The sequence below is a fragment of the Heteronotia binoei genome, chromosome 5 (assembly GCF_032191835.1).
Source record: "Heteronotia binoei isolate CCM8104 ecotype False Entrance Well chromosome 5, APGP_CSIRO_Hbin_v1, whole genome shotgun sequence".
NCBI lineage: Eukaryota > Metazoa > Chordata > Lepidosauria > Squamata > Gekkonidae > Heteronotia > Heteronotia binoei.
The window spans coordinates 169,806,662-169,829,275 of NC_083227.1; the positions used below are offsets into that span (position 1 = coordinate 169,806,662).

Sequence of the window (22,614 nt, forward strand, 5' to 3'; positions counted from 1 at the left end):
CTTCCAAAGGAGTAATCATGATTCCTTAATAAAACTCCAAGGAAGATCAGGGGCTTTTCACTGATGGGAAAGACCTATGATGGAAAACTAAGGGAGCTGGCCCAGAAGTATTCTGCCATATCACCCACAGCACTATCCATAAAAGGCCCCAGATACCGATTCTAGGGAGCCTTCTGTTCCATGCAAATCTCATGCCACTTTTCTTGCTAAACATGGTTACTTCGGGAGGCTGTTTTGCAAACAAGGGGAATTGTGCAAAAGTGCTTCCTAGGCATCTTCCAAGGATAAGTACCTGTGCACATTCCAGACGGCACTAGAGACGGCCAACAGCAACGCTGCGCTCAGAGCTTTGGAAGGAGCTGGCCTCCCAGCGTTCAATGCGCATCTTGAGATCAGCATGTCGTAGAAACAAAGCAAGTATCTTGCGCAACACCGCTCGCCGCAGCAGGATGTATACCCAGGGGTCAAGGATCTGGTTCCAGGAGGCCAGACGTACACCAAGGAATAGTAGCTGTTCATAATCAAGGGTGCCGCTGGAGTTGCTCACTGACAGGATTACAAAGACCTGGGAGGGAAAGAAATACAATGAGGAGAGGACAATGTCTGTGGGGACCTGCCTTTCTCCAGTGATCCTAAAAACCTAGAAACAGAGAAGTAAGAACCTGTCCCTGCCTCAGCTTGTTCCACATCAGTGTTAGGTTGGATCTGCATCTACATCCAAGGAGTCTGCAATTGTTCCTGACAAAGGGCTGCCCAGTCTCTAAGGGCTTAATATGAACGTGGGAGGTTAGTTCATTCTCTGGAGTTCAGGGAGGGTCTACCAAAGCTGCATCACAAATCTCCTACACACAGGCTGATTCCACACTAACTTTTCTCTGTGCCAGGCTTCTGTTTCTCTCTGGAGCGAGCTGGCAATTTTGCACCAGTTGCTCTGCACCGCCATTTTGCATGGGGAAAACCCATGATTTGCTGCGCCACAGCATAAACCTGTTTTCCAGGTTTACACTGCGGTGCAGCAAATTGCAGGTATTCCCCACACAAAATGGCGGCCGCTTGCTGCAGAGAGAAACAGAAGCCTGCCACAGAGAAAGGTTAGTGCAAAATCAGCCACAATGTCAGTCCGAATGAAGCTTTGGCCACTGGATAACACAGACAACAAAATCAGATTCTCTCCAGGAAGATCCTTTCCCAGATCAAAGCCCCATTAGGTAAAGGGTTGCTCATCGATTCCAAGTCTACACTGGAGATCTCACTAATTCCTGTAAGCATGGGACTGTCTTGCTATACCAGTCACTGTGACAAATCTGCCCCCTACTTCTCTACTCCTGATTAAAAATGTGAAAGCTGGGGGAGGAAATGGAAAAATTGAGGGAATTGTTTTCCCTTATGGACTCCCCCTTGCCAAATTTTCCAGTGAAATTTCCAGCCAAATTTCCCATGGTTGTTTTTTCTTTGTGTAATGAATGAAACGCTTTTTAAGAAAAGTTTTTACTCAAAACATGTCGCATAAACATTTTAATGCAAGCCAGGTAATGCATTAGGTAATTTTTTTTTTAATTATTTTCAGATTTTTATTCTGCCCTCCCAAAACAGGCTCAGGATGAATCACAGCAAAGCAGAGTCAAAGCCTCATTACAATAAATTACAATAGGTTTAAAAATCCAAAGGTAGCAGCAATTACAGAAAAGAGACCTTCGAAGGCCATGTCGGTGGAGTCAGTGGGTGCTTCAGTGAATTTGTGGCCTGGAGCAGGAAGGCCAACTGAGATTGGATGTCCACTGCTTCACCCTTAGGCCTGGTGGGACATTTGTTTTTTACAGGGCCCTGACCTCCACTGGGGGCTGATTCCATCAGGCTGGAGCCAGTGCAGACAAAACCCTGGCTCTAGTTGATGCTAGGCGGACATCCTTTGGGTTAGGAGTAACCAGTAGGTATTGATCTAGTGAGCGCAAGGCTTTTCAGGGCATATATGGGGAGAGGCGGTACTTCAGATATGTTGGTCCCAGGCCATGTAAGGTTTTAAAGGGTAATGCCAACACCTTGAAGTGGATCCAGTACTGGCTGCCAATATCTTACCGAGTTCGGTACAAGGTGCTGGTTATTACCTTTAAAGCCCTATATGGCCTAGGACCTGCCTACCTGAGGGACCGTCTCTTCCCACATGTTCCCCAGCGAGCACTAAGATCGGGGACCCAAAACCTCCTGGTCGTCCCTGGGCCAAAGGAAGCCCGTTTGAAAGTTACAAGAGACCGGGCCTTCTCCGTAATGGCTCCATCTTGGTGGAACCAGCTGCCGGAAGAGGTAAGGGCCCTGCGGGATCTTACCCAATTCCGCAGGGCCTGTAAGACATCCCTCTTCCAGCTGGCCCACAACTAATCGGCACAGAACACTGAGTACTGAACATCGAATACGGAACATCGAATATTGAACATGCAACCGATGAGTGTAGCTGTAGGTCCGCTTTGTGATTTTAATGTCTATGTATATAACAAATGTTTAGATTTTTAACTATAACTATGAAATGTTGATTTTAATGCTTAATTTTAGATTTTATGTTAGTTTTATATGTTGTAAGCCGCCCTGAGCCACCTAGTGGGAAGGGCGGGATATAAATCTTAGATAAATAAAATAAATAAATAAAATAAACTGGTAGCCAATGTAAGTGGCACAATACTGGCTGAATGCATGCCCCCACAGGCAATGCCATCAGCAGGCGTGCCACCACATTCTGAACCACCTGGAGTTTCTGGATCAGTCTCAAGGGCAAGTCTGCATAGAGTGAGTTACAGTAGCTAAACCTGGAAATGACCATTGCATGGGTCACTGTAACCAGGTCCTGAGAGGAGAGGTAGGGGGGCCAATTTCCTGACTTGCCGAAGGTAGAAGAAGGCAGACCTGGCAACTGCTGTTACCTGGGCCTCCATTGAAAGTGAGGCATCCAGGAGTTCCAGCCCAACACCGCAAAGGTTCATGGGTGGAATGAACATATTAAGATAGAGCAGTTCCAGAGGGGGCTGAAGGCTAGCATCCTCGACAATCAAGCCCAACCAACCTCACCGGTGGGATGGATCCAGCTAGCAGGGGAAGTATAAACCACATGAATGTGTCGCCCTCCAACGGCAACAGCAGCAAGGGAGTAAAGGGGGATGTGAGTCTCAGTCAGGGACAAAATCAGAAGGGAAGAAAGTGGGTCCTGGGGAAGGGCAAGTGAAAACCCCAGGTCCCCGGCACTGCTTCCGATGCGGGGACATGAATCACTTAATGACTGATTGCCCAGAGAGACCTTGAGGCCCCCCCTTACTCCGAAGACCAGCACACCCAAGCAGAAGAAAGTGAGGGGATGCCAGAAGGAACCGGCTCGAGACAAAACTGCAGCAGCAGCCTCACCCCAAAGCGAGGAGATCGTACTGGTGTTGGAATCTGGAGAGGAATTCTGGGAAGAAGAACCGATGACCTGCATTGATTGGCGCCAAACAGAAGGTCGAGGAGCTAACGGCGCCATGGGAACTTTACTGTTTATCCCATTTTCTGATGAACCCAACTCTCAAGCGCTTTATGCATGCAAGGGCCCTAGTAGACTCGGGGTGCACTAGAGACATAATCACCCCCCAAATGGTGGAAGTGTTGGGATTAACCCTGCATCACCCCATCCAGTTTGAACAGATGGATGGATCAGTGATGAAAGGGGTGCCCTGTACTGAACAGACCCAACCAGTACCAGTGGGAATACAAGACCATTTGGGCACAGAAATCTTTGTAGTAGACCCTTCCTCCTCTTTCGATTTAGTGTTAGGAGTAGGATGGCTAGCCAAACACGAACCAAACATAAGATGGGGAGATCAGATTCTAGATTTTAAAGACCCAGTGTGCAAGAGTCACAAATGGAAAAGCAGCTGGGGCCCCAACTCCCCACCCATCAACGAGAAATTGTGTTTAACTATCAAAGAGGTGAGATCTATCCCAAAAGAATATAGGGACCTCAAAGAGGTGTTCAGCGAGAAAGAAGCCAATGAGTTACTACCCCACAGAGATACTGATTGCGCTCTAGAACTGATCCCGGGGCAAACCCTCCCCAAAGCCAAAATCTACTCAATGGGGTGGACTGTGAAGGCGGAACTACATAAATTCCTCAACAAGAACCTAGCTAGAGGGTTCATCTGCTTGGCCGCAACACCCATGCTGTTTCTGCAAAAAGAAAGACAGGGGGCTGAGTCTTTGCATGGACTACAGGGGAATCAATGCAATTTCAGCATCAAATGCGTACCCCATCCCCCTTATAAAAGACCTGCTGAACACCGTGTCCCAAGGGAAAATAGTCACAAAATTAGAACTGAGGGATGCCTGCTTCTGAGTGCATATCAAGGAAGGAGATGAGTGGAAAACATCCTTTAACACCCCATTCGGCCAGTTCGAATACCTAGTCATGCCTTTTGGACTACAAGATGCCCCCAGAGTGTTTATGAATTTCATAAATGAAGTACTTAGAAAGTATTTGTACCAAGGGGTGGTGGTTTACCTTGATGACATAATTATTTATTCAAATGACTCACAGTCTCATGTGAAATTGGTGAGAGAGTGTTGAAAACCCTTTACGAGCATAAATGATTTGCTAAGTTATTGAAATGCGAGTTCCATAAGATGGAACTGGATTACCTGGGCTACCAAGTGTCGGGGAAGGGTTTAGCAATGGACCCAACTAAGTACAAGTGGTGCTGGACTGGGAACCACCAAAACTCACAAGCAATTACGATCTTTTCTCAGATTCGTGAACTTTTATCGTAATTTTATACAGGGGTTCGTTCACACAATGATACCACTGACAATGCTTACTCAAAATTAAGGGGAAAGTGCCAGAAGCTAAAAAGCCAGGGGCAAGGCTTGAGTGGACGAACAAATGCCAGCAAGCGTTTGAGGAATTAACAAGTGAATCTATGCTAGTCCACCCTAATGAGCTGAAACCCTTTGTGGTACAATGCAATGCAAGCGAAGTGGCCATGGGAGGAATATTAATGCAACCAGATGAAGAAGGGAACCTAAGACCCTGCACTTATCTCCTGAAAATTTTATCTGTAACAACACAACTGGTCTGTGTGGGACAAAGAAGCGTTTGCGGTTAAATATGCCCTAAGACTTGGTGCTTTTGGTTAGAAGGGGCCCGAGTACCATTTGAAATATGGACAGATCACAAAAATCTGGAGGCGCTGACGGGTCACCGGAAATTAACCGGCAAACAAATCTGCTGGGCGGGATTTTTCTCCAAATTCGATATCACACTAAAACAAATCCCGGGCTCTCATAATTTCTTAGCTGATGCACTCTCTCATCTCCCACAACACAATAGCCAGAGGGAGGAAGTAATAGACTCGCTAATTCCCCCTTCCCAAATTGAGGGGGCCGTAACAACCCGCTCACAAAAACTCCGTCAGCCAGTGGAAGAACTGTGGGGGGATAGACTAAATGCGGAGGCTAAGAAGGCAAAAGCCACTCCAAGGAAGTAGAGGGGGAAAATGGATTTTGGTATAAAGACAATAAACTGTACGTCCCTCAGTGCTTATGTAAAGAAATACTGCAGCATTGTCATGATAATAAAACAGCAGGTCACTTTGGCTATGTCAAAACGTTACATTTGGTAAACTGACAATTTTAGTGGCCCTTTATGAAATGAGACATTTCAGAATACTCAGCCTCCTGCCCTATCTGCCTCATGACAAAGAGAAGGGGGGGAAACCCCGGGACTGTTACAACCTTTAGAAACCACCAGCTGACCCTGGTTGGTAGTATTTATGGATTTTATTGTGGAACTACCCCCTTCCCAGGGGAAAATGATGATCTTAGTAGTGGTAGACACGTTCTCCAAACAAGCTAATTTCATAAGCTGCTCTAAGATACCTACTGCTAAGAAATTAGCAAACTATTTTTCCAACACGTGGTGAAACTCCACTCATTTCCGGATAAGATAATTAGAGATCGCGGAGTACAATTTGTTGCCACCTTCTCGTGGGAGTTCTGCAAACTAACTCAAATAGAGCAGGGGCTTAACTCGGCCTATCACCCACAGACGGACAGACAGACAGAACGCATGAATGCGATGCTAGAACAGTATTTACTGTGAACCACCAACAATCTAAGTGGGTACAGCTACTGCCTTTTGCAGAGGACGGATACAATAATAGTGTGCACAGTTCCACCAAAGCCACACCATTTGGGGTAGCTAATGGATAGGAGGGAAAACCTTTTCCTTTGCTGCCAGGGGGGGACCAGGAAGACTCTCCCTCGATCTTAGAACAATGGTGGTCCAAACTAGGGACCACCTGGTCAGCCATACAAGACAATCTAGAGGCTACCAAAGAGACATATTAAAAAACATTATGATAAACATCATTCACCCTCTTGGGACTTTAAAGTAGGGATACAGTGTTACTATCCACCAAGAACTTACCATTGCAGCAGCTATCCCGAAAGTTGGCCTATAAGTACTTGGGATCATTTTGTATTAGAAGAGTAATAAAGTGACTGTAGAACTGAATCTATCCAAAATGTGTAGTAAAATCACCCGGTGTTTAATTCCAGTTTGCTCCACAGGGATCCCAGTGGGATGAGGTGGCACCCCCGACCAGCGACGCCGGACCTGATCCCCATGGGGGATCAGAACAATCATGAAGTAGAGGAGATCTTGGATGCTAAAATCAAATGGGGGGTCCTGTATTACCTAATCAGATGGAAACATTTCCCATAATCACAGGATGAATGGCTGTCATCAGAAAATGTAGACGCCCCGTTGTTAATTAAATAATTCTATAAGCAATATCCCAATAAACCCCGAAGGGCCTCTTAAAGGGGGGCAGTATGTCAAGCAGTAAGCAGTGGGGTGCCGCGGGTTCAGTACTGGGTCCCATGCTCTTTAACTTGTTCATAAATGATTTAAAGTTGGGAGTGAGCAGTGAAGTGGCCAAGTTTGCGGATGACACTAAATTGTTCAGGGTGGTAAGAACCAGAGAGGATTGTGAGGAACTCCAAAGGGATCTGTTGAGGCTGGGTGCGTGGGCATCAACGTGGCAGATGCAGTTCAATGTGGCCAAGTGCAAAGTAATGCACATTGGGGCAAAGAATCCCAGCTACAAATACAAGTTGATGGGGTGTGAACTGGCAGAGACTGACCAAGAGAGAGATCTTGGGGTCATGGTAGATAACTCACTGAAAAGGTCAAGACAGTGTGCGTTTGCAATAAAAAAGGCCAACGCCAGGCTGGGAATTTTTAGGAAGGGAATTGAAAACAAATCAACCAGTATCATAATGCCCCTGTATAAATCGATGGTGCCGTCTCATTTGGAGTACTGTGTGCAGTTCTGGTCGCTGCACCTCAAAAAGGATATTATAGCATTGGAGAAAGTGCAGAAAAGGGCAACTAGAATGATTAAAGAGCTGGAACACTTTCCCTATGAAGAAAGGTTGAAACGCTTGGGGCTCTTTAGCTTGGAGAAATGTCGACTGCGGGGTGACATGATAGAGGCTTACAAGATAATGCATGGGATGGAGAAAGTAGAGAAAGAAGTACTTTTCTCCCTTTCTCACAATACAAGAACTCGTGGGCATTCGATGAAATTGCTGAGCAGACAGGTTAAAACGGATAAAAGGAAGTACTTCTTCACCCAAAGGGTGATTAACATGTGGAATTCACTGCCACAGGAGGTGGTGGCGGCCACAAGCATTGCCACCTTCAAGAGGGGTTTAGATAAAAATATGGAGAAGAGGTCCATCAGTGGCTATTAGCCACAGTGTGTGTGTGTGTGTGTGTGTATACATATATATATAATTTTTGGGGGGCCACTGTGTGACACAGAGTGTTGGACTGGATGGGCCATTGGCCTGATCTAACATGGCTTCTCTTATGTTCTTATGTTCTAAGCCCCTCCATTTTCTCTCTAATTGTTGCTCAAGGCCTTCTGTTATTTACTGCTTAGCTGGCCTGGCAATCTGGCATGCTATTGTTTATTACCCAGGATGGTTCCTGTTGTGTCTGCTGTGGAATGTGAGATGTCACCCTCCCTGGTTCTCAGAGTTCTTATCTGTTTACAGGTCCCTGGTAGAATGCTTTGTAGTACAGAATTATTGTGTTATGTTACCCTGGTAACCTTTAGGTTCGAATATTGCTGCCATTTAATAATGGTTTATGTTATCCTATATAGTGATTGTGTAGCTGGTATTTCCTCAGTCTTTTCACTGACCATGTCAGTGAAGCATCACCTGAATTCTAATAAATGCATCTATTTGAAATAACAAAGGATCTCATTCTTGGAATATCAGGGCTAGACACAGAGGAAGTCAATATTGGCCAGGCCCCTGACAGCATGCCGGAGACAACCCCGCTACTGCCAGCCGAGCCGAATCCATCTGAGGAACCGGTTTGCGCAGCACCAAATGAACTGATGGCCCCGGTGGCTCCTAAGCCACCAACTGAACCTTCGGCATCCCCCATCCCTCTGCTTGCAGCACGGGAGCCACGGCACCAGCCCCTGCCTCGCCACAGCCTGCACCCCAGCACTCATCATGACACTGATACTGGCCAGCTCATCTGAAAGACTATATATGTTAGGCTTGCAGATTGGGGGGGGGGGGGAGGGGGGTTATGTATGTGAAGGAATGACTGGACATGTTGAGTGTTGTGTCCTGAGCTTGAGGTGCAACACAATTGACTGAGAGGATCCAAAGACCTGCATCCCAACTGGCTGCTTAATTCAAACTGGCCAATCAGGAGGCAGTATCAGAGGATCCTAGGATCTGCCAATAAGAATGCATATTCTAATGAAGGATCCAAAAAGGGCACAAAAACAGAAGGTTTTCTGCTTCTTGGGGACTGGATTTCCCCTGCCCCAACTGTATATATTGCCACTTATTCTGGTACTTAGCAGTAGTTTATAGTCATTTAGTAGAGATGCTGAATCACTAATAAATAACTTTAATCACTACGCAAGAGCCTCCTTATGCATTGAACCCAGTATTTAATATAATCAATGCACTGAACTTAGCACCCTGGGGAAAACATGAAATGGCTGGGCATTACGAGCTCCCCCCACCCTCAGAGTTGAAGTGGCTGTCAGAATCTCAGGCAGAAGTTTTTCTCATAAGCCACAGCCTGGTCCTTCGAAGGTGCCAGGGATAGAACCTGGAACTGTCTGCATGCCAGGCAGAGGCTCTTCAACTGAGCCACAACTCCTTGCCCCGAATCTAATGAGCCCAACAACAAAAACTAGACACACACACACACCACTGTAGCAAGCTAAAGAGGAAGGAGGCAAGGGGGAGAATTACAACTGATCAGCAAATTATAGTGATTGCTTCCCCTGGAGGAAATGACAGCATGGGATGAAAGAATCAATAGCACCACATCATCAGTGAGGACTGATATTTAAAGAAAATATTTAAAAGATGGTGCAGATTAAGCAGGGAATGGAAGGTGTTGAGCATCTGGGCAGTAGGGCGAGTGGGGTTTGAGTGCTCCTTTGCTCCCAATATACTGTTATGTATGTGGACTCGAAGACTCGGATATTCTCGCCAGTTCATTGGAGCCGGGCAGACTGAGCTTGGGGACGTGGGAACAAAGGGCTGCAGGATCCAAATCCCTGCAGCCCTAGACCAATCACAAGACCCCACCAGTTTGAATGACCCAATAATGTGCTAGCGCGGGAACCTAGAGATGTATATAATTTGGGCCTCCTGGCCCCATCCAGAGTCTTGTATTGTAACCTTTACTATGTGATTCCTAATAAAGAGCTTGTTATCATTACGCTGAGACTCTGCCATGCGTAGAACCCACTATATTACATATACCTTCATTTTTCTCCCTCCTCTTGAGAAGAAAGGGAGCTGCATATAGGAGCTCCCCCCCACCCATGCAAACCAAGGAGATCCGCCAAAAAGGAGGAAGAGGTGGGAGTGGACAGGTATGGCGAGGTGGGTAATCAAGCAAGCGGGTGTAAATCCAAGTGAGAGTTTTGCAAAGGGGCGGGGGATAGAAGAGCAGCTTCAGCAGCCCTGGGCTGCCCATGCCACTGAGGCAAGCCGGCACTTTCATAACTTCCTCTGTATCAAAGTGCAGGTTCCACCAGCCTGTCTGCCTTGCTGGCATGGTTAATTTCTATTGCTGCAGCCCTGGGTGAGATGATGACTGGAGGAAGGAGGGAGGGAAGAAAAGTGGGGTGGAATATACGCCTGGTTAAATATATATATATATATTTGGCCGCTGTGTGACACAGAATGTTGGACTGGATGGGCCATTGGCCTGATCTAACATGGCTTCTCTTATGTTCTTATGTTCTTAGCGAGGAAAGAGGCAAAGAGAAGGCGTTGTCGGCACATGCAAGCTGCTTCTTTTTTAAAAGAGGAAGGTGCAGTGTTCTCTCTCATACACAAACAGGGGAAATGCACCTTCCCCAGCATGTGCAACCTTTACAACTGCTTCAGACAAAATGGAAAGAGAAGAATTTGCAACCAGCTCCAGAATAACAGCATCATTATCCTCCTGCCCCCTGGCCTGGAAGTGTGTGAAGGAGGCAACTGTCTGCAGATTAGGGTTGCCAAGTCCAATTCAAGAAATATCTGGGGACTTTGGGGTGGAGCCAGGAGACATTAGGGGTGGAGCCAAGATCAAGGCTGTGACAAGCATAATTGAACTCCAAAGGGAGTTCTGGCCATCACATTTAAAGGGACGGCACACCTTTTCAATGCCTTCCTTCCATAGGAAATAATGAAGGATAGGGGCACCTTCTTTGGGGGCTCATAGAATTGGACCCCCTGGTCCAATCTTTTTGAAACTTGGGGGATATTTTGGGGAGAGGCACTAGATGCTGTACTGAAAATTTGGTGCCCCTACCTCAAAAAACAGCCCCCCCAGAGCCCCAAATACCCGCGAATCAATTCTCTATTATTTTCTATGGGAATAAATCGCCATAGGGAATAATAGTGTGTCCAGCAGACATTTCCCTCCCCTTCCCCCGCTTTCTGATGACCCTGAAGCGGGGGGAGAGCCTCCAAACCGGGGGATCCCCTGCCCCCACCTGGGGATTGGCAACCCTACTGCAGATATAGCAAGCAGACGTTCCTGGAGCCCTGGGTGTGTATATCTCTACAAGCTGGCATCTCAGTCCCTAGAAAAAGATTAAATAACTGGGGTGCAAAGTTGCATGGAAAGACCCATCTTTTGCTCCTCCAGACACCTTTCTGTCTAATAATAATAATAATAACGTTTTATTTATATCCCGCCCTCCCTGCCGAGGCAGGCTCAGGGCGGCTAACAACATATCAATACAATAAATTATACAATAGGTATTAAAAACAGCATTTAACCTTAAAAAAAACCATTCCAGTTAAAATTAAACATTAAATATTTCTGGTGCTATTCCATCAGGCAAAGGCCATCCTAAAAAGGATGGTCTTGCAGGCCCTGTGGAACTGTTCGAGGCTCCACAGGGAGCTGGTTCCATAGGTGTGGTGCCGCAATAGAGAAGGCTCGTATACGGGTGTTCTGTAGTTTTGCCTCCTTCGGCCCAGGGATAGTCAGTAGGTTCTTCCCCGCTGACCTCAGTGCTCTCTGGGGTTCATATGGGGAGAGACGGTCCCTCAAGTAGGCAGGTCCTCAACCATATAGAGCTTTAAAGGTAATAACCAGCACTTTGTAACAAACCCGTTATGCGATCAGCAGCCAGTGCAGTCCGCGCAGCCCCGGCTCCTAGTCCTGGGGTTCAGTAATAGCTCTGCAGACAAAAGCCTGCTCGCAAGGGCATGGCTGCTCCACCCCCACCAGCATTGCTGCCTCCTTATTCCCCCTTATATTTCCCTGGGACTGGCTCAGGGTGGGAGGAGTGACTGCCCGCCAAGCTTCCTCTCCCCTGGCCATGCTGACCCTGAGCTCCAGCAACATAAAGTGCCACCAAATTTGCAGGAAGGGAAAGGCAACCAACTGAAGCACAAGGGCAGATTGTGGAAACTGAGCCCAACACAGCTGCTCACCTTTTAGGCTTGTCATTCTCATTCCTGCCATTCCTGCCGCTCATCCCTTCTGCAGCCTCCAAGTAACAAGGGGGCGGGATTTGTGTGGGAAGAGAGTGGTTTTTGGCCCCATCCACTTCAAGGGGGGAGTAGAGAAGAGAGCCAAAAAGTGCAAGCTCCACTTGGCAGCTTTAATGATGATTCCCTCCACCTCTCTCTCTCTCTCTCCACCTCTCCCCCTCCATCCCCACTTGCTTGGGGGATAGATTATGGTGGGACAGGCCAGTTCTGGTCCGCGGGCCATACCTTCGACACCTCTGCTCTAACTGCTACACCACACCAGCTTTCATTGGGTGACTGCTCTTGAACAGTAGCAAGAATCCAGGTCTAGTTGAGTTGTACAAGTCAGGTGGTATCAAGTCACCCAGAGGTTGCTTCCAGGCCTGGGGTTGCCAATCCTCAGGTTTGACCTGGTGATCTCCCAGTATTACAACTAAAATCCAGACAACAGAAATCTGTTCTCCTGGAGAAAATGATTATTTTGGATGGTGGGCTCTGTGACATTATATTCAGCTGAGGCCTCTCCTCCCCAAACCCTGCTATCAAGCATTGTATACCCACTCTATATTACAGAAGCCAGAGTTTAGAATTGTTATTTTTATATTAGAGAATTCAGATTGTAGAGTTGTTACTAACCCAAAGTTAAAGTGTGAGCACATCAAAGTAGCAGCCCCCACCTTTCTTCTTTCGCTTTTACTAACAGATGCAGGAATGTCCTCTTTGAAGATAAGACCTCCTGGGACTTGTTCCCAGGCCTAGCAAGGCCTGAACCCAGGATGCGATAGCCGCAATAGAGATAAGGAACCCAGAGTGTGAATTTCACATGTGAATGTAGAATTGTTTATAGAACCTTTGATGTGCCGTTTTAAAGCTTGTATTCTAGTGTTACAAAGTATCAGTCCCAATCTTCAGCTGGAATGAGCCACATGGATTATCAATAAACCTAACTTTGTTTCAAAATCCAAGGACTGGTTATTTTGAAATCCTATGCTTGACACCTGCCATCCTCAGTCTGCAACAGAATCTCCAGGAATTTCCCAACCTTGAAGTGGCAAGCCTAGCCAGGCCTGGCCTGGCCTCCCTCAAAGGTCAAAATAGGCCTGGAAAGGACCCTGCTCCCTTTCCCACCTTTACTGATGGAATCAATCCTTAGAATGCTATGGTTGCATAGCTACAGCCTCTGAGGGAATCCATTGCTTAAAGCTACAGGTGCTCCTTTTATTTTTTTTTATTTTGCTTTTTTAAGCTGACCATTTTTTTTTTTTTTTTTAGATTTCACATTTTCCTGCAAACCAGGATTCTTTTCAGGTTTGCAGAAAGGTCCATCTTGCCTGTTCACAGCTCCAGTCACTAGATTTAAGTATCCAAAGATATCTTGACTTTGTTATTAGAATATAACAAGGGGAGAGTTCCCCCACCTTTGCTCTACTCCTGCTTCATGGTGGCCTTCCCTTTCTCTCCTCTTCCATCCTTTCTGGCCAGCCCATTCTGGCCCACCTGGTCCCCAGCTGCAGCGCTTGCTGCCATAGTACTGCGGCTGCTTCCCACTGAGCACCTGCAGGAGCAGGCCCAAGCGGAGCAGTTCCAAAATAACAAGTAAACTTACCGTGCTAGCAAATTATGCAAATTATGCAAAGCCATTGTGCATAATGAAAATTGAGCGGAGTACTTCAATTATGATGTACTAAAAGAAGGACTAGTGGAGCACGATTAATTGAGCTGGTCAGTGCAATGAGATACGGTGGGGCAAGACAGAGGAGGCCAATAAAGACACTGCATACTCAAAGTGCAGCATAAATCCACATCCCTTTGATAAAGGACTGAAACGGACTGTACAGACATTCAAAACCATCAGGGGACAAATACTGAGAGAATTTTTGCAAGCACTGCACCATACTGAAGTCACATGCTCATACCGCATCATCACTGCTCTTTGGGGAAATTGTTTGTAACCGTTGTTAAGTGTCTGTGTTACACTGGTGTTATCAAAAAGCTCTTGTGTAAAATATTGAGGTGTTTATAACACTGTTAAGAATTGTATATTATCCGACGGACATAATAATTTGCTAGCACAGTGAGTTTACTTGTTATTTTGGAATTGTTACTCCCGTGGTTCCAGTATTTGTCATTGTTGTTGCAAGCTAAGCAGTGGCAGCGGCAGTAGCAAGTGCTGCATCTCAGCATGCAGCAAAGAAAGAGGTGATGGTTGGGAGAGCGGGAGGAGCACGGCTTCTTTGCCTCAGATGCCAGATGAGGAGACGGGGTGCAGCTTGGGGTTCTGCCCTGATCAGCTGAGATGCCTCCTTCTCTCACTGGGAGTGCCCAGCAGATGCCTCCCTCTGCCCTGAGGGAGAGGAGGAGGCCTGGTCTTGTCCCCCACCAGGTTCCATCAAGGAAAGGAAGGCTCCTGCTGCAGTGGCTTCTCCCACAGCTATGGCGGCTCCCTTTGTGGTCCTACTGGCATGGGGAGTTGCGGCCTCATTGTTCCCAGCCTCACTGGCTCTTGGAAATCCAAGGCTGGATAGTTAAGGGGGGGCCAAATGCGCAGACACTTTTTACTTTGCAGGGGTGAATTTAAATCCCCTATGCATTTTTTTTAAGTTTTCAGATTTTTCTGCACAGTTGGGGAGTGTCTTAAATGTACAGAAAAATTTCTTTTCCCTCCATATGCCCCCAATCTATGGAACTAAGTATCCGCATGTAGGAGGCACAGATGGGAATTAGATATATAGATTCCTGTGAATACTGTAGTTATACAACATATTTTCAAATACACTTTTTTGTTTAAATATGAACAATTTTGGCAACACTTAATATGCTATAATGTGTTCAATTATAATACATCACCAAAGAGTCTGGTGTATACAATAGGGTTGCCAAGTCCGACTCAAGAAGTATCTGGGGACTTTGGGGGTTGAGCCAGGAGACTTTGGGGGTGGAGCCAGAAGCAAGGGTGTGGCAAGCATAATTGAACTCCAAAAGAGGTTCTGGCCATCACATTTAAAAGGACCACACACCTTTTAAATGCCTTCCCTCCATTTGGAAATAATGAAAGATGGGGCACCTTCTTTTGGAGTTCATAGAATTGGACCCCTGGTTCACTCTTTTTGAAACTTGGGGGATGTTTTGAGGAGAAGCACTGCATGTTATGCTGAAAATGTTATGCCTCTACTTCAAAAAAATCCCCCAGGGCCCCAGCTACCCACAGATCAATTCTCCATTATACCCCGTGCAAATCGGTCTTCATAGAGTATAATAGAGTGCCCAGCAGATATTTCCCTCCCCCGCCCACTTTCTGTTGTCCCTAAAGCGGGGGGAGGTCCTCCAAACTGGAGGATCCCCTGCCCCCACCTGGGGATTGGCAACCCTAGTCTTCAATGTTACAAAGATCAACTAGATGTTCAGATATGCTGCTAGTCCTGCTGTACCTGTATTCTCTGTCCAAATAATAAATTTCCTTTCATTTAATACAAAAGTTATTTCTATTTTCAGTTTTATTTTTTCCATCGCAGGTGGCAAAATATGCATCATTCTCTGCCTCTCTTTCTCTCCATTATTGGGTGTCTTCACAGTTTTGCTAGTAGAAAACTAAGGCATATAGAGTGTCATCCTAAATTATATTTTTCTATGCCCATTGGTTTCAGTGAACTTAAAAGATTGTATCTCTACTTAGGATTTACTTTTATTTATTTATTTACAAAATTTGTTAGAGCTAACCAAGGTGGCCAATACTAAAAACATACATAATGCAAACACATCTTAAAAACCATTAAAACCCAAATAAAAACACATAATTAAAACCAGATTTAAGAAAAAAATTAAATAGACATAAAGACAATAATTAAAATATTGGGCAGAAAGGCAGGATCACTGCAAGAATGCCAAATGAAAGAAAAAGGTATTTACAAGCTGGTAGAAGATGTTAACACAAGAGGACAGATTAGTCTCCCTGGGGACAAAGTTCCAGTGTTTTTGTATCACAGTTGAGAAGGCCCTCTCCCTGGTGGCCAGGCCACCTCCTAATCTCTGAAAATGGAGGCACTCAAAGATGACTGCAGTGGTTTGATAGGTTCATAAGTCCTTCAGGTATTTTGATCCCAAACCATATAGGGCTTTAAAAGTCAACATCGGTACTTTGAATTGTGCCCATAAACAGATTGGGAGCCAGTACTGATAAGCCAAGACTGGAGTGATATCACTCACTCTAGTTCACATCCTTGGCTGAATCATTCTGCACCAAATGAAGTTTCCAATACTCAAGAAAAGCCCCATGTAGATTACACAGCGGTAATGTAATCTAGATGTAACCAGGAAATGTACCAAAGTGTCCAGATGCATTGTTATATTCCTAAATTCCATAAACGTGCCAAATAGTATAATTGTACATACCATCTAAGCTATAAGTGGTGCATTTGATGCTGGGGCAGTAGAATAAGTTTAGGTTTAATAGGATTGTAAGTACTGCATATATTTCAATTTTACCTAAAACAAACAAAACCCCCACAAGATTAAAAATGGAGGGATGGATTTCATAGCTACAAAATCTCTCAAAACGGTATACCTCCGTCCCTGATTAGAGCCCCGCCCCCCCATTCCTCCCCGCTTACCAGTAAGGGGCTCCAGCAGATGCAGGACACCACCATGATGCCCACCAGCTGCACAACCATCTCGATGTCATGAGCCTTGGCCCGCCGATGCCCACATTTCCGCTGACTACGGAGCCGGGCCCGCAGAAGGATGAGTCCACTGAACGTGTTGCAGAAGAGGGAGGCCAGCAGCGAGGCCAAGCCCAGCAAGGAAAAGAGGAGGGCAAAGGCCCCCTCCGGCCAGACATCTGCTCCTCGCACCTTGATGAAGCACCACGTGCCGGGGGCTTGAACGACGTAGCTCCCAAAGGTGCAGAGAGGCATCAGAGCAATCACCAGGGCAGTTGCCCACAGTCCTAGCAAGGAGAGCTTTGTCCGGCCTGGGGTGACCAAGGAAGCATGCAAAAATGGACGGGTAATGCCCACACAACGCTCCACGGCCATGATGCAGCCTAGGAAGAGTGGGCACAGACCAAAGAACACCATACAGGCTCCAAAGAACTGGCAGAGGGCTCCCGAAGGGTCCATGGCTGCCCAGGCACGACGTGTTGCATAGAGTCGCAAAACAAAGGAGCCGGGAATCACATGGCCTGCTAGGTCAGTTATAACCAGACTGCTGGCAAAAAGCAGGAATGTTGCCTTGGAGCGGCGCCGGAAGCGGGCATAGGATTGCACCAGAATAGCCAGTGCCACCACATTGGAGACAGCACCGAGGGTCATAGAGAAAATGGGCGCAGCGGGTGATGAGACACTTTCAGTGGTCTTTACCACCTCTGTGTGCATTGAGGTGTTCGCCAGAGGGCTGGCAGCTGGTGCCTGGGAAGCATTGGGTGGGTGAATGGCAAACATCCTGTCAGTAACGGCCTCCAGGAGCAGGCATCTGTCAAGGAAAAGTAGACATCAGAAACTCTCTTGAGACCCTTTAACAAAGAAGAAAGGTCTTAAAGAACTTCCCTTCTCAGAAGCCTAAGCACTCTTTTCTCTTCCTTGTGCCCTCTGCTGGAAGGGGAAACATCCTACTTGCTGGGTTTGGGGGCTACCCAACCAGTTGCCTGATCCTCCCCAGCTCCTGGGAAACACACAGCTCAGAGAAGCCGCTTGGTTTCTTCTTCCTTATTTCAGCTCTGCTAGTTCTATTTCTGGGATGTGGAATGGTATAGTAAATCCCAATTTTGTCACATCTCAGAAGTTAAGCCGAGTCAGAACTTAGATGGCGGGCCACCAAGGAAGACTTTACAGAGGAAGGCAATAACAAACCACCTCTGTTTAATCACCTTGAAAACCTGATGGAGCTCGCTGTAAGTCTTCTGTGACTTGGCAGCACCACACAGACACACAGTTCTGTTTCTCCTGACTTCCTCTTCTTTCTTGCCCTGTTCTGTGATCAGTTTCCCCCTCTTCTTTCCAGCCCTCTATTTATTTTTCATGCCCTAAACAGTAAATCTGCATGCAGGGCTCTTCCTTTGCAAATGCTGTACAGAGCCCAGGGTCATTTTAGTGCTTTTAATTAAATGAGGGTATTGGTGGGGGGAGCTGGCAGGAGCCTGAGAAGGAGGGAGGCCCCTTCTGCCTGTCGGGTAATCAGGAAGTAGAGAAAACCCTTTTTGCAGCAGACAGCCTTTGTTCTGGCCTGGATGGCCCAGGCCAGCCTGATCTTGTCAGATCTCAGAAGCTAAGGAAGGTTGGCCCCGGTTAGTACTTGGATGGGAGACCACCAAGGAAGTCCAGTGCAGTCCACTTTCCACTGCCATACAGCCCTACTAGCTTATTCATTAAGATAGTTCCTGCCATCCTAAACAGAGTTACACCAGTGATTTTAGAAGGGTGTAATTCTGCTTAGGATGGCACTGTTATACCCTGAGTCCAAGAACTCCCAAGATATATGCGTTTGTTTATTCATTCTCTCTTTCTCACTCACTCTCCCCCCCCCCCCAGGTCTTGCATAGTATCAGTCTTCATTTCCTAGTTACCCAGTCTGAGACCATGTGGATTAGGATGCCTCAAATAAAACAGCAATAAGGGAATGCAGAGAATTTTTTTTAAACTATGACTTTTTATTTTATTGCAACCTTCTCAATATGTAAGAGCCCCGTGGCGCAGAGTGTTAAAGCTGCAGTACTGCAGTCCTAAGCTCTGCTCGTGACCTGAGTTTGATCCCCGGTGGAAGCTGGGTTTTCAAGTAGCTGGCTCGAGGTTGACTCAGCCTTTCATCCTTCCGAGGTTGATAAAATGAGTACCCAGCTTGCGGGGAGGGGGGCGGGAAGTGTAGATGACTGGGGAAGGCAATGACAGACCACTCCGTAAAAACTCTGCCATGAAAACGTTGCGAAAGCAACGTCACCCCAGAGTCAGAAACAACTGGTGCTTGCACAGGGGACCTTTCCTTTCCTCTCAATATGTATTATGTTTTAAATTTCAAAGTTATATTATTCACATCCCCTTCAGTCAAGTGAAGAAATATAAATCTTGGGGAGGGGCAGCTATTTAAAAATTTTTAATATGCTTAACATGTTTACTATTGTAAGTGCAAGAACATTCTTGGTCACATTCTTTGGATTGTATAAATCATCACAGTAATAATAAACTGATGAGGACAAGCAGAGCCTGTTCTTGGGAATGGGTGTCCTTCTATTCTGGGTCATTGTGTCAAAAGTGATGGAAACATATTGTGAATCTGAGAGAGTAAAAACAACTATCACAGTTGAGTTCTAAGCAAAGGTACTGGTAATATACTATTCAAGCAAATGTACAGTTTGAACAATTATCAGTCTTCTTAAACTAGACATGGTGGTACTAACTCTTATCCACTAGTGCAAGAAGTACATTTATTACCCTGTTGCCATCAGTGTAATGTTTTCGGCAGGATTCTTTTTAAGAAAGGCGGCTGTCTGTAGTAAGCACATACAGTATAATTGAATTACTCTGCTTTTTAACATTATTATTTCTGTTGTCTGGCTTAAGTAACCTGGGGCTAAATTCTGAAGCAGAAGATTGAGTCATGGTTTCTAACCCACTGTTGCTCATACTCAGGGCTTTTTGGGGGGGGGGAAAGCCCATCCGGAACTCATTTGCATATTAGGCAACACCCCTGACATCACCATTGTTTCACATAGGGCTTTTTTTGTAGCAAAAGTCCAGTGGGAACTTATTTGCACAATAGGCCACACCCCTTGATGCCAAGCCAGCTGGAACTGCGTTCCTGTGCCTTCCTGTTAAAAAAAAAAGCCCTGCTCGTACTTGCCTCTTGTGAATGAAAAACACAACCCAGGGGTCCATACTTTAGATACCGTATACTTTCTCTATATTTAGGACTGCTGGCCGTTCCATTTTTGTCTGATGAAGTCTGCTTAGAGCACACGAAAGCTTCCATTCTGAATAAAGCTTAGTCGATCTTAAAGGTGCCATTTGACTACTGCCTTGTTCTCTTACAAAGTAACCACTCTTTTGTACTTGATCCCTGCTCCAGCCTTTCAATACACACTCATTTAATATGCACCAGTGTAAGTGTAGATTAATTGATGAGGAGTACGCAAATCTCTCTATCATATTATTCACAAGGATCAGTATATGAAGCAGAATTTCCGATTCATGAATTCCAAACACGGACCAGAAGTTCATCACGAATTCTGCTCCATTTGTCCTGCGGTGGTGAAGTCTCTACCACACCTTCTGTATCGCGACGGACCTTTCCCCCAAAACCGGCTGCCTCCCAACTGTAGCTGTTGTTGCACACTTAACTGACATTTCTCTGAAATGAAGTCATTCAGGATTCACCGCAGAGTTCATGCGTAAGAATCACCGAAGCACACAAACATACACGAACAGAGTGGGGAAAGCCCACCAGAGTTGTGGTTGCCGGAGAGTGGTTAAAGCGTGGCGAAATATAACTAGCAGGAGCCAACCGTTTGGAAGAATGTTGAGGGCGCCCGGACAAGAGCGCAGTAATGCAGGACTAACTAACTATCGCCTCCTGCTCAAGTGCAGGGAGCAAGCAGGAGCACAGATTTCTGCACACGTGAGCCCAGCGACCAACAGCTAATCCCCCCGCTCCACGCCGGCTGCGGGGCTCCTGGGCGTCCGGTCCCCCGAGCAGAAGGCGCTGCTCTCGTCTCTCTTGCCCTCCAGCGCTCCGCAAGCCCCGAGCTGCCTGGCGGCGCCCCCCGGTCTCCGAGCGGCACAAGGGCCACTCCCTCCCCTGCAGCGGCTCCCCGGCTAGCAGCGCTGCATTGAGGGCCCGGAGAAGGAGCAGTTGCTCAGGCCCGGCGGCGACTCACCTTTCGCAGGTCCTGCCCTGCGCCGGCCTCTTCGGGGCGTGCGGGCGGCTCCCTCCCTCCCTCGCAGCGATCAGCCTGCCGGTCCGAGCCCAGGCACGCCGAGCTGGCTTGTGCCTCTCCCTTCCCCGCTTCGCAGCGAGTTATGAGCCGGAGCTGGGCCTTCGGGCGCTAGGGGGCGCCCTCGCCTCCTGCGGAGCCCTCGGAGGGAGAACTTCGCAACTCCCGGCCTGCAACTCCAGGCGCCTCCTTCGGCAAGACCGCAGGCTCAGGGAGAACTGATGGCTCTTCACCGGTTGGGTATTTATTGGCTGCTGCTAACGCGGCTGGGCTGGGCTGGGCTGGGCACTCCTGAGCATGCAACTGCGGGGTGGGGAATAAGAACAAGATGAAGAAGAAGATTTTGGATTTATATCCCGCCCTCCACTCCGAAGAGTCTCACAGCGGCTCACAATCTCCTTTCCCTTCCTCCCCCACAACAGACACCCTGTGAGGTAGATGAAGATTTTGGATTTATATCCCTCCCTCCACTCCGAAGAGTCTCAGAGCGGCTCACCATCTCCTTTCCCTTCCTCCCCCACAACAGACTCCCTGTGAGGTAGATGAAGATATTGGATTTATATCCCGCCCTCCACTCCGAAGAGTCTCAGAGCAGCTCACCATCTCCTTTCCCTTCCTCCCCCCCCCCACCACAGACACCCTGTGAGGCAGATGAAGATATTGGATTTATATCCCGCCCTCCACTCCGAAGAGTCTCAGAGCGGCTCACAATCTCCTTTCCCTTCCTCCCCCACAACAGACACCCTGTGAGGTAGATGAAGATATTGGATTTATATCCCGCCCTCCACTCCGAAGAGTCTCAGAGCGGCTCACAATCTCCTTTACCTTTCTCCCCCACAACAGACACCCTGTGAGGTAGATGAAGATATTGGATTTATATCCCGCCCTCCACTCCGAAGAGTCTCAGAGCGGCTCACAATCTCCTTTCCCTTCCTCCCCCACAACAGACACCCTGTGAGGTAGATGAAGATATTGGATTTATATCCCGCCCTCCGCTCCGAAGAGTCTCAGAGCAGCTCACAATCTCCTTTCCCTTCCTCCCCCACAACAGACACCCTGTGAGGTAGATGAAGATATTGGATTTATATCCCGCCCTCCACTCCGAAGAGTCTCACAGCGGCTCACAATCTCCTTTCCCTTCCTCCCCCACAACAGACACCCTATAAGGTAGATGAAGATATTGGATTTATATCCCGCCCTCCACTCCGAAGAGTCTCAGAGCGGCTCACAATCTCCTTTCCCTTTCTCCCCCACAACAGACACCCTGTGAGGTAGATGAAGATATTGGATTTATATCCCGCCCTCCACTCCAAAGAGTCTCAGAGCGGCTCACAATCTCCTTTACCTTCCTCCCCCACAACAGACACCCTGTGAGGTAGATGAAGATATTGGATTTATATCCCGCCCTCCACTCCAAAGAGTCTCAGAGCGGCTCACAATCTCCTTTCCCTTCCTCCCCCACAACAGACACCCTGTGAGGTAGATGAAGATATTGGATTTATATCCCGCCCTCCACTCCGAAGAGTCTCAGAGCGGCTCACAATCTCCTTTTCCTTCCTCCCCCACAACAGACACCCTGTGAGGTAGATGAAGATATTGGATTTATATCCCGCCCTCCACTCCGAAGAGTCTCAGAGCGGCTCACAATCTCC

General features: G+C 47.2%; 1 protein-coding gene across 1 annotated transcript; it reads right to left on the reverse strand.

The window, feature by feature from the left end:
* Window positions 1-206: 206 nt before the first annotated feature.
* PTGER1 (prostaglandin E receptor 1) lies at window positions 207-17,556 on the reverse strand. Its single transcript, XM_060240709.1, has 2 exons — window positions 16,653-17,556; window positions 207-565 (listed from the first exon to the last, which is right to left on the reverse strand). Exons 1-2 carry the CDS (start codon window positions 17,478-17,480, stop codon window positions 314-316), a joined length of 1,080 nt encoding a protein of 359 aa, XP_060096692.1. The 5' UTR covers window positions 17,481-17,556; the 3' UTR covers window positions 207-313.
* Window positions 17,557-22,614: the final 5,058 nt, after the last annotated feature.

What these genes read in the sequence shown, in the direction of transcription:
- PTGER1 (XM_060240709.1), bottom strand. Translation starts at nt 17,480, where the DNA reads ATGTTTGCCATTCACCCACCCAATGCTTCCCAGGCACCAGCTGCCAGC. An exon ending in TCTGCTGGAGCCCCTTACTG is followed by an intron (nt 566 to 16,652) that starts GTAAGCGGGGAG and finishes TTTCCCTCCCAG; the next exon opens with GTCTTTGTAATCCTGTCAGT.